Here is an 18,090-nt window from a genome sequence, read left to right as displayed (position 1 = left end):
TACAGCCAAGCAGTGTAGCTGTAGTATCTGTCTTGGTTCATTTTGAACATTTAATAACATTTAAGAAGGCATTTGAAACTCCTAAATCAATCTGCATTGTTTTAGGACATGAGATTGGTTTCACAATGAGGCAGATTAGCAATAATTGTGCAGTATTCGTAATTCAACTTCCCACCACCCTTTTTTAGAACCTTTCATTTCTCCACCAGTAGATTTTTGTGTTTTTTTTTCCTCCTTTCTTTGGCTTCATCTAATATGCATGCTGGGTCCATATCAGGTTTCCTTGAACCTCCCCCCCCCCCCCCCACAAAGACATAGTTATGGATATGAAGATGAATAGACCTTATTAACTCAGAACAGAATGAAAAGCTGCAAGGTCAAATGGAATAGCTCCTTAGCTGTGGAAGGTGAAAGCAGAGGTTACACTTCATCCCAGAAAAATAATGCTTTTCCTAATGAATTTTGAATTTGCCAGCATGTGGGAAGGTGGATTTTTGTCCTCCTTGGCAGCACATCTCATTTATCAAATGGTAAAAAGTGAATTAGTTAACATAATTCCATTTGGCTTCAAAGTACGTATATACTGCTTTTTCTCTATTGAACAAGTTCAGTATTAGATTCTAACTTTCTTATTAGAGATTATTATGTTTTGTAAGGTCTGCGTACGTTTCCGTTTTTTAAAAGATGGCATTGTGAAATTCTAAATCAAGTAATTGAAAATTCTTTGTACAGTATTAAGAAAAAAATTTGCTTCTTTTTGTGGGATGGATTTGCCACATTCTTTAAAACAGATGTGTTGCATTTCAGAATTCGTATTCTTATGGAGAAAGGATTATAATTACAAAGTATCCTAGGTGTAAGGAGAATACAAGAATGGGAAAGGCTACCTACCTTAAACTATTCCAGTTTGGATATTTCTGTATTTAGCTTTTTTTTAATGTATCTTTTTGTTAGGGTAGAACCAATGATACAGGTAGTCCTCGATTTACAATAGTTGTTTAGTGACGGTTTGAAGTTACTACGGCACTGAAAAAGTGATTTATGACTGTTTTTCACACTTACGACCATTGCTGCACCCCCATGGTCACATGATCAAAATTCAGACGCTTGGCAACTGACTCATATTTATGGCGCTTACAGTGTCCGTAGATCATGTGATCCCCTTCTGATAAGCAAAGGGTTTTTGACAACTCCACGAAATCCCTGGATAACAGTGCCTTATTGTCCTACTTCATTCATTCTTTCATCCCTGTTTTGAATGCTGAAGTAACTCTTGGATTGCTCTTAATCCAGAAGTTCCAAAAACCATCCAATTATTTAAAACCAACTTTTCAGCCTCCAGATGCTAAATGTAGGGTCAGCTTTGATGAAAATTGCAAAACAAAAATGCCAATGCCCACCCAAGAACAAATTATATAGGGATCTTGGAGTCCTAGTGGACAACCATTTAAATCTGAGCCAGCAGTAGCAGCAGCTGCCAAAAAAGCCAACAAAGGTCTAGGCTGCATCAACAGAGGGATAGAATCAAGATCACTTGAAATGTTAATACCACTTTATAATGCCTTGGTAAGGCCACACTTGGAATACTGCATTCAGTTTTGGTCACCACAATGTAGAAAAGATGTGGAGACTCTAGAAAGAGTGCAGAGAAGAGCATCAAAGATGATTGGGGGACTGGAGGCTAAATTATATGAAGAACAGCTGTAGAAACTGGGTATGTCTAGTTTAATGAAAAGAAGGAATAGGGGAGACATGATAGCAGGGTTCCAATATCTCAGGGGTTGCCACAAAGAGGAAGTCAAACTGTTAGATATTAACAGAGGCTACTGTGGTTTCCACTCCAGTCCTCTGTTTAGGCGGGAACAGAGGTTCAAGCTGATTGGTCGAGAGGTCTGACAGCTCCCTATAAAAGGAGAGCTGTCAGACCTAACTGCTGCTGGATTGTACAGACTTGACCGTTGTAATAAAGAGCTATTGTTGCGTTAAACCTGAGTCTGCCTTCTCCTTGCCCTATCTAACATTGGCGACGAGGATGGGATCGAGAGGCAGATAAGGCGAAGAACGAGCAACAAGTCAATCCAGCAAGTGAATCCAGCCCGGAGCATTGGTGCGGCATCGAGCAGCCATTTTAAGCAGCAAACTCAAATTGCTCCAAAACGAAATGGCCATGCACACCCCGCGAACTCTGTACAACCCAGTGGCCGAACACTGGGAATCCTACATGCTGAGGTTCGCATGCTTCCTCGAGGCAAACGACCTCATGGGGGTTCCAGACTCCCGCAAGAAAAACCTCTTCCTGGGCTACTGCGACCGAGAGGTTTTCAAAACGGCAAAAGATCTATCAGAGCCAACTCCGATCCAAGGAGTTACATTGACGGCCTTGCAACAGACTTTAAAAACGCATTACGCGCCCAAACCTTCGAGACACGTTCGCCGCCACGAATTCAACGTGCGGAAACAGAAGGAAGGAGAGTCAATTAACCAGTATGTTGTGGCCCTGTGAAAGGCAGCAACGTACTATGACTTCCGTGACCTGGACGACCAAATCCTAGATCGCCTGACCTGTGGAATGCAGGACATCCACCTGCAGAGATGTCTGCTCGCAAAATCAAACATGTCTCTGTAGATCGCACTCGACAAAGCCAGAGCTTTTGAATTGACCGACAAGTCCACGGAAGCCTTGCAGTGCCAGCACAACGTGCCACAAACCACTCAGAAACAGGCGCGCGTCCATCACGAGGCCGCAGACCGAGAAACCTCTGACAGCGAAGACGATTACAGCTACTGCAGGCGCAGTAGCCGCACAAAGCCGGCGCAAAAATTCGACTCGCGTTTGCCACCCTGCGCCAGCCGCGGAGGAAACCATTCCCAGTCTACTTGCCGATTCTGGGACGCAACCTGTCAGCGTTGCGATAAAAAAGGGCACATCGCAAAAGTGTGCCGGAGCGAAGTCCCTGCCACCACATGGCAGCCAAAATCAAACCGCCAACAAAGGCCCAACCCAGGGGCCTGCCGGAAATACCAGGGGCGACCAGAGAGAGAACCCAGCGAGAGAGCTCAGAGAGAGTACCCAGAGAACCAAGGGTAACCTATCAAACCACGATAGGACAAGTCCGCACAAGGCGGCCAAAAAAGCTGAAAGTCACGGTCCTCATTGAGGACGCTCCTTGCGAGCTTGAAGTCAACACTCACGATCATCTCCTGGTCAACCCTGAAGCAAGCCATTCCAAGCCTGAAAAAATGGCAGCTTCGCACACCAGACATCTTGCTGCGCGACTACCAGGGGAACCGAGTCCCCATCGTGGGCCAGGGCACCTTCCGGGTCCAGTTCAAGGGCATCAACACCAAGCTCCCCGTGACTGTGGCCAGCACACCGCTACAGAGCCTCCTGGGTTCTAGACAGGTTCGAAGCCCTGGGCTTTGAAGTCACCGGAATCAACGCCATAGCGGACAGCGCGCCGAGGCGATTTTTAAGGAGTTCGAGGACGTCTTCGGCTTCGGTCTCGGTAAGTATGTGGGGATGCCAATTTCTTTTAATTTGGACCCCAACGTCGCGCCTATCAGGCTAAAACCCAGGAGAGTGCCTTTCGTTCTCCGCCCTAAAATCGATAGGGAAATTGACAAACTGGTGAGCCAGGGGATCCTAGAACCAGTTGACCATGCTTGCTGGGAGACCCCTATAATGACCCCGGTCAAGCCGGACAGCATCTGTGCGGGCTATAAATGCATAATTAATAGCACGCTGCAACAAAGCGCCTACCCTGTGCCCATTGTACAGCACCTACTACATTCGCTAGGGCCAGGAAATTTTTTTGCTAAATTGGATATGGCGCAGGCATACCAGCAGTTGCCTGTAGATGGCACCACAGCGGAGGCTCAAACCATTGTGATGCACAGGGGTGCATTCAAATGCAACCGCCTGCAATTCAGAGTTAGTATCGCCCAGGTACTGTTCCAAAGCGTCATGGAATGGCTTTTGCAGGGGATACCAGGAGTTGTCCCCTATTTCGAAGACATTTTTTTATCGGACCAGAATTCGCGAAAGGGCCTCCGACTTAAAAAAGAAAAATACAAAATTAATGTGCCCAAGGTAGAATTCCTAGGGTACATGATTGATGGTTTTGGGATCCACCCGACATCCCAAAAAGTAAAAGCAATCCAGGACGCCCCTACACCTCGCAATCAGGCCGAACTGCAAGCTTTCCTCGGGCTCCTTAACTTCTACAACGTCTAACTGCTGCTGGATTGTACAGACTTGACTGTTGTAATAAAGAGCTGTTGTTGCGTTAAACCTGAGTCTGCCTTCTCATTGCCCTATCTAACACAAACTATTCTCCAAAGCACCTGAGGGAAGGACAAGAAGCAACATGTGGAAACTAATCAAGGAGAGAAGCCACTTAGAACTGAGGAGAAATTTCCTGACAGAACAATTAAATCAGTGGAACAACCTGCCTCCAGAAGTTGTGAATGCTCCAACATTGGAGGTTTTTAAGAAGATGTTGGATAACCATTTAACTGAAGTGGTGTAGGGATTCCTGTCTAGGCAAGGGGTTGGACTAGAAGACCTCCAAGGTCTCTTCCAACTCTGTTATTCTATTCTATATACAACAGATATGAAGAATCTGTGGTTTTGCCAGTCGTGTCAGCAGCCTAAGACACCATTGGTCAGGAGTAAGGGCTGCTGGGATCCCCTTCTAAGTGAAAGTTGCTTATGATCCATAGGTAGTCCTTAGTTTACGACCGTTTTTTTAAAGTAAGGAGGCTTTTGAAAAAGTAACAATGACCCAGTGGTGGGTTGCAGGTGGTATGCCTGGTACGGGTTTATTGGTGCCTGGTACCGTTCTGGTATGGTGCTCCCAAGGGCCCACCTGTGCTCCTTACCTGTAACAATGACCCAGTGGTGGGTTGCAGGCGGTATGCCTGGTACGGGTTTATTGGTGCCTGGTACCGTTCCGGTATGGTGCTCCCAAGGGCCCACCTGTGCTCCTTACCTGTAATAATGATCCAGTGGTGGGTTGCAGGCGGTATGCCTGGTACGGGTTTATTGGTGCCTGGTACCGTTCTGGTATGGTGCTCCCAAGGGCCCACCTGCACTCCTTACCTGTATTTGAGCTGTTCGGGGCTTCCGTGCACGGAGCGTACGGCACCTGCGCGACGCTCTACTGAGCAACTGGAGCATCGCGGGCGGTAAGTGCGCATTCGTGTGCACGCATGCTGTGTGCATTCATGTGGTGGACACCCGGCCCCATTGTACTGTACCGGTTGCAACGGGATCCAGAACCCACCACTGCAATGTCCAGTCCTGAAAGTTGCAACTATTGTAGAAGTTTGGCAACTGACTTGCATTTATGACAAGTAGTTGCAGCATCTTGTCGGGTGATTGTCATTTGCAACCTACCCAGCTGGCTTCCAACAAGCTTAGTCAGTGTGGGGAAGCCAGATTCACTTAATGACCCCATGTTTCACTTAATGATGCTGTGATTTGTTTAACAGCCTTGGTAATTTGCTTAACAGCTACAATAAAATGGTCATAAAATTAGGTTTGGTCATGTGATGATTTGCTTAATGACCTCATCGCTTAATGACTGAAATTCCAGTCCCAATTGTGGTTGTAAGTTGAGGACTATCTGCCAAGATGATGGTAACATTGTCCCTAAAGAATACTGCTAAGACATTCCAGGAATACATTAGGTTAACTCAAATAAAATAATTTGTTACCATATGCCACTTTACAGAAAACAACATTTTTCTAACACAAAGGAGTGGGTTCGTGGTTGAGCTATGGTTTAAATGGGGACTTTTTAGCTCTTCTTGGAAACCATGCTGCCTAATTTCTGAGGCTTTGATGTTAGTGCTGTAAATAAGGCAGAATTCACTGGTCCCAAAGGTGCTTTTTCAAGAGGCAACTGAACTTCCTGGTTTTTCTTGGAAGGAGCTTCTCTCCCAATAAGCTTCTTCAGCTCTGACTGGTTGCTGGGGGCAGCTGGTCATTTGCATTCTTTTCAAGAGTCTTTGAGGCTACCTATTTGTGTCCTCAGAATCACCTGAGTAGTGCAAATGGGTGTGGAGCCTTTTTGGAACTGCTGAAGGCTCCACACCCATTTGCACTGCTTAGGACACAGATTAACCTCCAAGTAGCTCAACCACTCTTGAAAAGGATGCAAATGACCAGCTTTCTGCGAGGAGTATAAATCCTTCCATTCCCCACCATCCAGTCAGAGCTGAAGAAGCTTCTTGCATGGGAAGTGAAATGTCTTCAAAGAAAAGCAAGAGAGTCCAGTTGCCTCTTGAAGAAGCACCTTTGGGACAGCCATGACCTGGATGATGGAGAACCTTCCATAGACAGAATTCACTTCTGCTCTTTTTAAGATCCTATAAAGGATTTCATCGTTAGCACCACCTGAATCTTTATTTACGCTGGAGAATGTGGCAGCACTGAATATAGGGAATTACCTTTCTTCTGGCCAGCTTATGTGAAATTGCTTGCAATTGTATCTCTGCGTTTACAGTCCTGGGGCTTAGATGCTCTGAACCAATATGCACCACCCTAACCCTCCCAGGCTGATTGTCCCAGGGCCTCCTAATTTATGGCCAGTCCCTTGAAAAGTTATAAACATGTATGGAGTCACTTACCTATCTCCACATGATTCATTTTCATGGAAACTCTCTGCTGGATTATTCAGGTAGTCCTCGATTTGCAACAGTTCATTTAGTGACCTTTTGAAGTTACAACGACATTGAAAAAAAAGGGACTTAGGATTGTTTTTCACATTTATGATGCTATAGCATCCCCGTGGTCACCTGACCAAAAATTCAGACTCTTGGCAACGGCCTCATATTTATGACGGTTGCAGTGTCCCAAGGTCATATGATCCTTCTGACAAGCAAAGCCAATGGGCCAGCCAAATTCACTTAACGGCCGTGTAACTGACATAACAACCGCAGTGATTCACTTAACTGCTGCCACGAGAAAGGTTGTAAAATGGGGCAGAATTCCCTTAACAAGTATCTCATTTAGCAACAGGAATTTGAGGCTCAATTGTGGTCGTAAGTCTGTACTTTCCCCCTGATCTACCTCCTCAGGTTGAAATCTGTGCATGTATCAATTGAAGTGGAAGCATAGGAAATTCTGCTGTGTCTACTTGAAACAATTATGTTAAAATATTACTGAGATGTAATAAATCAAAAGTCACACTAACATGCTAACTGATGGTGCTGTCATATCCTGTTTCTGAGATACTTTTTTGTTGTTCCCCTTTCACGTAGGCAGAGCCCAAATCAAATATTTTGTCACCCATCCATCTTCACCCTGGCAGGTACTTCTCTCTCTGTAAACCACATGAAGCCCTTCTCACAGAATTTCCCTGCAAGTCAGGAATTATTTAAAATCTCCCAGATTTTTCTGAGATGAGCCTTACGTCATAATCCATAGTGGGAAATACCTTAAACCCATGATGGTGAACCTATGGCACGTGTGCCACAGGTGGCAATTGAGCCATCGCCCCAGCTCAGTTCTGCCATGCATGATGGCGAACCTATGGCACGTGTGCCACAGGTGGCAATTGAGCCATCGCCCCAGCTCAGTTCTGCCACGCATGTGAGTGCGCCTCCCGCCGACCAGCTGGTTTTCAGATCTCTGCTGTGCATGCGTGGGGGGGGACATGCAGGAGATGCGTGCGTATGCAAGGGGGGCGACGCAGAGGTATCACATGCATGTGTGGGCGGGGTTGCGTGCACGTGTGGAAGGTGGGGTGCATGCATGCACAGGGGTCCATGCACATTGTTGGTGTGTGCATGTGTGCTCTTTTGCCCATCACTATCTTAAGCTCTGGGCTAATGGTTCATGAGAAATAACTCCCACTGCAAGTAGCTGAAGTGATCATGTTTCCTTCTGTTGCTGAAGAGCCATGTCTGAATGCACTCAAGTAATGAATGTGGCATTGATAAGAATAGTATTGTTTTTCATGGGCTTCCCTGCCGGTTTCTATGGGGACGAAGACGCATTTCCCGTTTGAGTGCTACTTGCTGCCCTCTGATTGCACTTTTGTGGTTTCATTCACCAGTAATGGGAAAGCATTCATAGACAGAATCGCTTCCCCCTTTTTAAATAGCAACCATTCCAGCTTGATTGTTTTCTTAAGCATTATACTAATGCAGGGTTTCTATCCGTCATCTGATGAATGCATAATGCTGTCTTTCTAAGCGGCGGCTGCATCTCCACTCTCTGAATTGAAATGATATACTGTAATTACACTGGCCTTGGGAAGAAGCTTTGCATTGCATAGTAAGTTTTTATGAGGCAGGTCTTCTCTCACCCGGTGAAAGCCCACATTTATCAAATCTCCATGCTGTCGTTTCCATAGCTAGAGTTGGAAGAGGAAGACGTGAGCAGTTGCTGGAAGTCTAGTTAGAGAATTTGTGGTGCCGGTAACCAGCTGCTTGAAGTACGACTGGAAGAGTCGTGTCACCTCAGCTTATACCATAGGCTTTGACAATTACTGGCAGTGTACATTTTAACTGCATAGCTGTTGAGGGCATTTGTCTAACCTGGAAGTTTGGCACAGCTTCTACAGTTCTTTGCACACTGTACACCATTTATGGTGAAGAGGCAAGGTAGCACAGTGGTTAGAATGCAGTACTGCAGGCTACTTCTGCTGACTGCCGGGTGCCTGCAATTTGGCAGTTCGAATCTCTCCAGGCTCAAGGTTGACTCAGTCTTTCACCTTTCCAAGATCAGTAAAATGAGGATCCAGATTGTTGGAGGCAAGAGGCTGACTCTGCAAACCACTTAGAGAAGGCTGTAAAGCACCGTGAAGCGGTATATAAGTCTACTGCCACTTGGAGAAAGGGGTAAAGCGAGCTTGCCTTTCTTGACAAGGGCTGCAGGGATGGGAGATCTCTTGGCAACTCAGGTGCCTTTGGCCAGACTTGGAAAGTTGAAAATATCTCCTTAAAAAAAATGCTAAGGAAAAGTCATGGATGCAGTTGCCAGGAACCAAGTTAGATAGGGTGTCTTCATTTTTTCAGGTTAGCAGTGCCCCCTTGGCATAAGTAGACGACACAGGGAGAGACAAGGACCAATCTATTTGACTGGCTTTTGGAGAAGAACCTTATTCTTTCCCGTTTTTTCCCCCTGTCTCAAAGTTGGCTAAATGTTACCTTGCTGCTGTTACCAGTTACAAGAAGGTCAAAGAAACCAGCACTCTGGATTGTTGGCTATTAGTCCTGACTGCATGGTGTGTACCTTACAGCAACAACTTCCCTCGATTAATGCAAGGCTTGCTTGGAGGAAGGTCTCTGTTTTTTCTGGAAGCTTCTTTGTTATTATTTTTATAATGGATGGAGTGTGTATGTGTGGGAAGGAGAGAGAGAAGGAGAGAGAGAGAGAGAGAATGTGTAACACAGATGTCGATCCTGGTATATTTACTTTGGTCTCATCCATTCAGCAGGATGAAAACATGGCTGCTTCTTTGCTTGAATCCTGCCGGCGATTACAATAAAACAAGTGGATTAATGCCAGCTGTTGTTCAGTGGTCTAGTTTTAAAATAATCTGTTCTCTTCTGAATGCAGATCCTTGATTCTTACATACAGGAGAGGATTGCATTGTGGTTCCCCCCCCCACCTGTTTTTATTTTGCTGGTACAAATCCAGTGCAAAGATAGGTAGCTGTTGCAGCGCGCATTGTTGTAAGAGGCAGCAATGTAACAAAGGAGCCATCCTCTCCTTCCTCAACCTCAGAGTAATGTTTGGCCTCCGATATCTTGGAGGAGAGGGAAGAGCTGAGAAAAGAGGAGAGGGAGCGACATTTCAGCAGGATTTTTACCTCAGGGAACAAAATCAGAAGAAGGTAGAGAGGCCTGGGGAAGTTCTTTTTAAAAGTAACCAAGGCTAGAACAATAAGGGAGAGAGAATTGACTGTGCAGCATGTTTCCGCCATTCTTTCCAGTCCTTTTATTAGCGGGCGCCCTAGGAAATATCTGAATTTTGTTCTGGGTAGTTGAACACATTGCCTTTCACTCTGTGTGGATTTTTTGCTCCCTTCCTCTATTTTGTGTGTGTGTGTGGGTGTGTGTGTGTGTGTACATTGTGAAGGGCAGGGTACAGGTTGTCCTCAGCCTACAACCACAATTGAGCCCAGAATTTCTGTTCCTAAGTGAAACATTTGTTCAGTGAGTTTTGCCCCGTTTTAATAATAATAATAATAATAATAATAATAATAATAATAATAATAATAATAATAATAATAATAATAATAATAATAATAATAATAATAATAATAATAATAATAATAATAATAATTTTATTTGATTAGCCGCAACCCTCTCCCGAAGGACTCGGGGCGGCGTACAATCAAAGCAAATAAAATACAGATAAAGACAACATACATACATAAAAAACAAAGACATATACATGTGCATGGAGGAGGTAGACTAATAAGTGAAGACAATTAAAAAACACAATTTAAAATCCCATTAAATAAAATTACCAAATTAAAAAACCCGTCAGGAGCGTTATGAAGTTATGGTTGAGCCAGGCCAGCTATTTGGAATAGGTGGGTCTTGAGCTTTATACGGAAGGAGCGGAGGTCAGTGGTGGTCCTAATATCCGGAGGGAGGTCATTCCACAGGGCTGGGCCCGCCACAGAGAAGGCTCTGCCCCTAGGCGCCGCCCCTCGGCACTGTCTGGTGGACGGCACCTGGAGAAGTCCCTCTCTGTGCGAGCGGATGGGTCGTAGGGATGTATGGGGCAGAATACGATCCCGCAGGTAACTAGGTCCTGAGCCATGGAGCGCTTTAAAGATCGTAATCAAGACCTTGAAACGCACCCGATAGACCACAGGAAGCCAGTGCAGCTCGCGCAGGAGAGGTGTCACATGGGAGTACCTAGTACTCCCCATAATCACCCGCGCGGCCGCATTCTGGACCAACTGCAGTCTCCGAGTGCATTTCAAGGGAAGCCCCATGTAGAGAGCGTTGCAGTAGTCCAGGCGAGACGTCACCAGCGCATGGGTGACTGTGCGTAGGGCGTCCCGGTCCAATAGGGGGCGCAATTGCCGCACCAGGCGAACCTGGTGGAACGCCCCCCTGGCCACGGCTGTCACATGGTCATCCATGGACAGCCTGGCATCCAGGAGGACGCCCAAGTTGCGCGCCCGCTCCACGGGGGCGAGTTGAATGCCCACAATGGCCAGAGATGGAATTAACTGGTTGAACCGGGGGGCCGGAACCCACAGCCACTCCGTCTTGGAAGGGTTGAGCTTGAGTCGGTTGTCATCCATTTATGACTTTTCTTGCCCTCGTTGTTAAGTGAATCACCGCAGTTGGTAAATTAGTAACACGGTTGTTGAGTGAAACTGGTTTCCCCATTGACTTTGCTTGTCACAAAGGGCGATCCCATGACCCCTGGACACTGTAACCGTCATAAGTATGTGGATTGATCATGTGACCATGGGGAATGCTGCGATGGCCATAACTGTGAAAAACGGTCACAAATCACTTTTTTCAGTGATGTGACTTTGAATGGTCAGTAAACGAACTGCTGTAAGTCGAGGACTACCTGCATAGCCTGTGCTGGAAGGTATAACTAGGATGAACAAAGATTAGAATGAAGCCATCTGCCTATCTCGTTCTTTTATTTTATTTTTCTGGAAAGTTTTTCTCTGTAGCTCCAAGATGGATCTGATCTGTTTTTCAACTCACTTTTATTTTTTGCTGATTTTTCCCATCGGGCAAAATTTGGTCCTTTTCTGATCAATTTTTGAAGAGTTACCCATTTTTTTGAGGGACCAACAAGGATTCTAAGCCCCTTTACATGATTTCTTTCAGACAATCCGTTCGGGGAGGGCGGGGGAGAGATGTGCTGTGGTTTCTGGTATTGTTTCATGCAATAATAGACAATTCATTGTTGGTGACAGCGTTAAAGGTTAATTGGTATTTAATGAAAGGGACATGTATAAGCAATCCAGAAGCTGCCATTGGAAAAATAGATTTATAATAAATCTCTGCATGTTTAATGTGATACGTGACTTCGTGTAAGTGAATGAGTACACTAAGGATTATCCAGCTTCTATACCTTTTAGGGATATTTTATTTTCTCAGGGCTAGTAGGAATGGTTATATTCCCAAAGAACTGATGCTCTAGATTGAGATCAGCTGTAATAAAGTTGGTTTGATTTAGTGCAGTAGTACAGTTTTTGCAGATACTGAGCTCATGCACTTGGATTTTACGAGACCATCATTCACAGGAGGACTAAGAGCTGTTTACTGATTTCTCAAGCATGGGGAAAGCTCTAACTCAGTTGTAAAGCACAGGCTTTGCTTGCAAAAACTGCCAGATGTTATGCTTGACATCTCAGAGTTAGCTTACGTGCCGACCCAGCAGAGTGACTGACTGTCACCTACTACTGACAGCATTAAGTAGATAGCATAACCCTGGCCTGTATGATTTGACTGAAAAATCTGACTGCTCTCGCTTTCTTTATATACTGTATATACTTAGAGATGTACACCACTTATCTTTAAATCAAAATATAAGCCACATTTTTAACCATATGGTGGTGGAGAGTCAAATAAATTTGCTTCAGGAAAGAATCCAGTCCATGGGTGCGCTTAGTAGGCAGTCATCCTTCCTTGTGCATTTGTCTGAATGGATAATTCAAGATGGGGACTTCAGGCTATGCTATAGAGATGGCCCAGATTTGCAAGTTTCCCATCTATTGTTTGGAAATAGCTGGCCAGAGTTCATAAATAAGATGGGTGGCCATATAATTTTTCTAAATGAGGGCCCAGATTGTTGGGGGCAATATGCTGACTTGTAAACCGCTTAGAGAGGCCTGTAAAAACACTATGAAGTGGTATATGTCTAAGTGCTATTGCTAAATAAATGCCTAGGAACAGTGGAAATCACACATATACCACATTTTGTGTGGTATTAAATGATAAGCATGAACAAAAAGATTTATGGGGACAATATGGATGCAATAGCAGATGCAAAGACACGTCCACTCATAGAATAGAAGCTAGAGGTGTTACCATTTACAAAAATAACCTGGTCAAATTGCTACTTGATATGCCCTCTGCTTTTAACCCGGATCTAACCCAGAACATCCCCCAATACCCATGCTTTTTCCAGAATGGGGATTTTCTTCAGAGTAATAGCTACTGTTCATTTGTTTACTTTCTGGATAAAACAAGAGGATAGGGGGACCCGATGGGTATTGATATGCATCCTAGCCTGAGTGAATATTCTTGCCTTTTCTTTGATACCATCTATGAGCCATTGTCACTGAGTCTACCCTTTGGTTTGTTATTTTTTGCTCTGCAGGTCTCGAGTAAAACTGGAGAGCCTTGAAGATGCTTACATATTGCGAGGAAATGACGACTCCCTTTCTGACAAGCACGGATGTCCAGCCTACGTGAGCCCAGAAATCCTGAATACAAATGGCAGCTACTCCGGCAAAGCAGCGGATGTGTGGAGTCTAGGGGTCATGCTGTACACAATGCTAGTTGGACGCTATCCGTTTCATGACATTGAACCGAGTTCTCTCTTCAGTAAAATCCGTCGTGGGCAGTTCAGCATTCCAGAGACTTTGTCCCCCAAGGCGAAATGCCTTATACGTAGCATTCTGCGCCGAGAGCCCACAGAGAGGCTGACTTCGCAGGAAATTCTGGACCACCCTTGGTTTTCCACAGATTTTAACGTATCTAATTCAGGATATGGTGCTAAGGAAGTAACGGATCAGCTGGTGCCTGATGTTAACATGGAAGAGGATTCTGATCCATTCTTTAACTAAGTGTCAGGACTGGTGTGGGTAATGCATGGTCCAGAAAGGACAACATGAAGGGAGACCTTTCTGAAAACGCAGAATTATATATCTCTCTCATCCTGGCTTGATAGCAAAAAAAAAAAAAAAAAAAAAGGACCCACTTGGAGGAAGCTTTTGTTTTGATTTTTTTTCAGGCTGGAGAAGGAACGCTCAAGAACCAATGTCGCCCATGAACGGTTAAACAGGAGGAATTGTTGCTATCAAGTTAGACTGACATCGGGGAAATAAAAGAAGGAGGAGGAAGCAGCAGCCGCACTCTCGTCTTTATGGAGCCAAGGACACTGCACACCCAAGGTTTCCGATGCAGCCACCACTACGCCACTCCTGATTCCATTTCATTCAAAACACTTAGGATTCCCAGTGGACAGAAACTCTTGCATTTTGGCATCGCACTGTTAGATATTTAACTTCAGCCATTATTCAGGGAAGGTACAATTAGCTATTATTTTGTTCCTTTGTTTCCTGTTTTCAGAATCAGATGTTGCCAGTGGGCTTCACCTTCAGGAGGGGGCGGGTGGGACGTGCACAAAGGAAGATATGAGATGTGAATGCTAAGCAAGGTTTTGGAACATGCCTCTGGATTCCTAGTTTTAAATTGACAGATTAAAGTTAACGTTTTTGGAGAGTAGTAATGATGTTTGGAATGTTTTATTTCGTTGGAGGGAAAAAATTCTTTCTTAATCAGTTGTACTCAGACGTTCTCCTTGTCCGAACCTACAGAAGACTCTTTGATCTAGTGAAGGCTTCTCTGCGTGACGAACAAGTGTGCTGATGGAGCAGTCCCTCTCCACTGGCCGCTTGAAGGGGATACTGTTGAAGAAATTATACAAGAAACTATACAGTAAAATAAATCTGTAGCGATGACTTTCCCCACCTTCTCGATAGCAGTGTCCACTGGATCAAAGAGCTTTCTGTAAGTGGAATAGATTCAGTTGAATGCAAGCCATTGGTTTTGGTGGGCTTGTTTTTGGGTTAGAGCTTTTATTGCAGGGAGCCAGAAATCAGACTTTTTCACCATGCTAGCAAAAGACTCTAGAATTGTCTAGGGTTTTTTTTTTCAAAGACTGTTGAAATACTGGCTTTCACCTTGACCCCACTGCACGTCAAGTTGACCTGGAGGGGTGAGAAGGGTCTCCTTTGGATTATTCAAAGAAATAAAGAAATTTGATCTTAAAACCAGTCAAGTCTCTACATGACCTGAATATGAACAGAAGGTGGATCTTTCTGAAGTAAGAAGCATATGCCACCTACTCCTGCCCCAAATACCTTGGGAAGGCAGTGGCTTAGGTTCTATTGCTTTTCATTTTTGACTTACAAACAAGGATGCTCTTTTGTTTTTCTGTTTATTCACCTGTTAATAAGCTGAACATTGCTGGGACACAGACCTGTCTCCTGAAGAGTACATTGTAATATGCACCTTTTTTATTGTCAAGATTTTATTTATTGATGAATCTGTCACAGTTGTGATGAATTTAAGCCAGTACTTCAATTACGGGTTGACTTGGGGTGACATGTTACATGCTGTAGTTAACAAACTTGTATTTCTCTTCAGGTATTCCTGTCCCTGACTGACATATTTTAATCCCCCCCTCCTTTTTCCCCTCCTGCAATTTCACCCCTTTATTAAAGCTTTCATGTTGATTTAGACTGGCAAATGATTTTTATTACTGCTTTTTATATTGCTATATGACATTGGAGGAAACAGCGGAAAACCAACACATCTTTTTTTTTTCTTTTCTTTTCTGTTTTTTTGGGCATAGCTATTTGTGTTTCCAGTACCTCAGCTGTTCTGATGTTACTGCCTGTATGCGTTTTTGTGAAGTGGTCCTGTTTTTTGGATAGGTACATGTGGACTCTGTAGTTTGTAAATGTTACTTGAATTTTGTGCTTAATTATAGTCTGTGGCATGTGCGTACAGCTACTTGGCATTTGACGTATGAATGCTCTTCGCCTGCCCTGCGGGAAGGTTTTTGATCCCACTCGCCGAGATGATGGTTCAGAGTTCCTTAATCAAGAGACAAAGCTGCAGCTAACCTGCCTTGCTTCTATTTTGGTATCTAAGAATATAAAAGAGTAACGTTTTTACACTCTGAAGATGGTGCTGTGTTGAGGGACTACTTCTTCTGTTTTTTTTTTTTTTAAGCATTTATTTTATAAACTCGTAGGAAGAAAGATTGGTGATGTGCATGGTGGGATTTTACTGCCTCTGGTGCTTTTGTCTTGTATTTGGTTTAATGTTTTTGTCCTAATCTCTTCAATAAACAAAATTGTGCATATTTAACTAAACATAACTTGTGATGGCTTTTTTTCCACACACACACACACCCCACCCCACGCTTCAAATCCTACACCAACCGTGGCTCATTTCAGGGGAGAAACTGCTCGTTGCCTATTTTTAGATATTTATTTATTAAATTTATATGCAGCCCATCGTACTATTAAGTGACTCTGGGTGGCTCACATATTCATAAAATAACATATAAAACAATTAGAATGTTAAAAGCATTGAAACATGGAGTATAACAAGTTAAAACATTAAAATGCACCACAATGGATTTAAAAGAGACCCCTAAATAAATAGAATATTGAGAGCGGGATCATCCCCTAATCTGCTAACCATCTCCAGAATGAGACATTCCCATTGGGGCCCCATATGTTCACCCCATTTTTGTTTGAAATTCTGTCTCATTGGATAATTGCTTCCTTACTAAAGCAAGATTCTTTCAGTCTAGACGTACCCTGTTTCCCTGAAAATAAGACCTCCCCGGATAATAAGCCCAATTGGGCTTTTGAGCACATGCACTAAAATAAGCCCTCCTCCAAAAATATTGCAACACCGTGCGCTGCCTCCTGCGCCTCAAAAATAAAAAGACCTGGAAAATAAGGCCAAGCCCTTATTTTGGGGCTCAAAAGAAAATAAGACAGGGTCTTATTTTGTTTTGAGCCCCAAAATAAGCGCTTGGCCTTATTTTCGGGGAGGTCTTTTTATGGAACAACTCGCCACAGCCAAGTCACCACAGGACAAATCGCCGTGACCAACTCGCCACTGAAAATTTCCATTTAATTGTTTAAAATAATTTTAAAAATTAAATTATTTAAAATTACTATAATTTTTGTCATTTGCATTTTATTTTGTCCCTCCTTTGTCCTCCTTCCTTTGTTATATCCCATCATTTCTTCAATATTGGTGTAATTCCTGTTCCTCAGCAAATTTCCCCCCTGATGAGTTGCCTGCGGTGAGTTGATGATAGTCCCATACATAAAATTTGTATTATGTTACATTAAAGCCAGAGAGTTTTCCTTCCATATAAAATAGTCAACCTTAAGTAAATAGCCTCACATGGGATATAAAAGTGTGACTGGACGATGCTGTTACTAGTAGCCATTCGCATCATGTCAATTTAGTTCTTGAATACTCAAGCAAAAGATAATAAGTAGAATAATATCAAACCATGCCATTGTGGGCAAATGGTTGGAAAATATAAAAAATTTGTTCTGAACCTTGGAAGGCCAGGACCAATCCCTGAGTTAAATCCACCTGTAAGCTGAGTTAGGCAACGTGTTCAGCCTGTGGTTCATTAAGCAATTTTCTGCCCTGCTTGACGGATCTCAATTGCTATGGCCAATCCTGCTACGAGTCCACTAGCAAGAGTAAAGTCAATATTATCGGACCTATATTTAGTGTTAAGAGGCTTAGGGAGAATACCGAGAAAAACCAGGACTTTTAAAGAGGCTTAAGATACCCATTTTGCAGTTTAAAGCCGCCTAATGGGAAATAGTTGCTATTCCTTGGAGAAGGACTTACGTTTAAAGGAGTTTAACTGTATAGTTCTTTCAATCTACAAATTCATGGCATTCGTTTAACCCTTTTATGACAACCCCCACAATGGGGTGTAAAACTGGGCTCTAAAAAGGTTGGCTTTACTGTTTTGACCTAGGCTTCCGAAGAGCATGAAGCAAACTCCTTATCCCAACAAAAACTCCTTTTATTAATTTACTGTGAATTCTTCTCATTCAAATCCAGAAAAGTCTTTCAAGGGAGGATTTACAGTCACAGACCTTATCTGGCTTGGAGAGCTGCCAGGCCGATATCTGCAAAACAGGGCAAGGAGTCTCAGAAAGTCACAAACCAATTAAGTGAACTAATTGTCTCCTGCAAACTCCACTCCCCTTTCACTCCTCTTTTGTTTCCTCTGCGAGGAGCCCTTCATTGTCCACCTTGTGGCCTTACTCCCAAGTCGACCCCTGTTCTTCAGCTGTTCCC

At 43.8% G+C, this 18,090-nt stretch overlaps 1 protein-coding gene across 1 annotated transcript in view; it reads left to right on the top strand.

Moving 5' to 3' along the window:
- The window catches only part of TRIB2 (tribbles pseudokinase 2), a 32,972-nt gene extending 16,855 nt beyond the window's left edge, over positions 1-16,117 (top strand). Inside the window, exon 3 of the mRNA XM_081941884.1 lies at positions 13,325-16,117. Within this exon, the coding sequence (XP_081798010.1) occupies positions 13,325-13,793 (469 nt within the window). The 3' untranslated portion in view covers positions 13,794-16,117. The remainder of the gene's footprint in view (positions 1-13,324) is intronic.
- Positions 16,118-18,090: the final 1,973 nt, after the last annotated feature.

This window comes from Natrix helvetica, assembly GCF_964273705.1.
Source record: "Natrix helvetica genome assembly, chromosome: 2".
Lineage (NCBI taxonomy): Eukaryota > Metazoa > Chordata > Lepidosauria > Squamata > Natricidae > Natrix > Natrix helvetica.
This window is presented reverse-complemented; position numbering and strand designations above follow the sequence as displayed.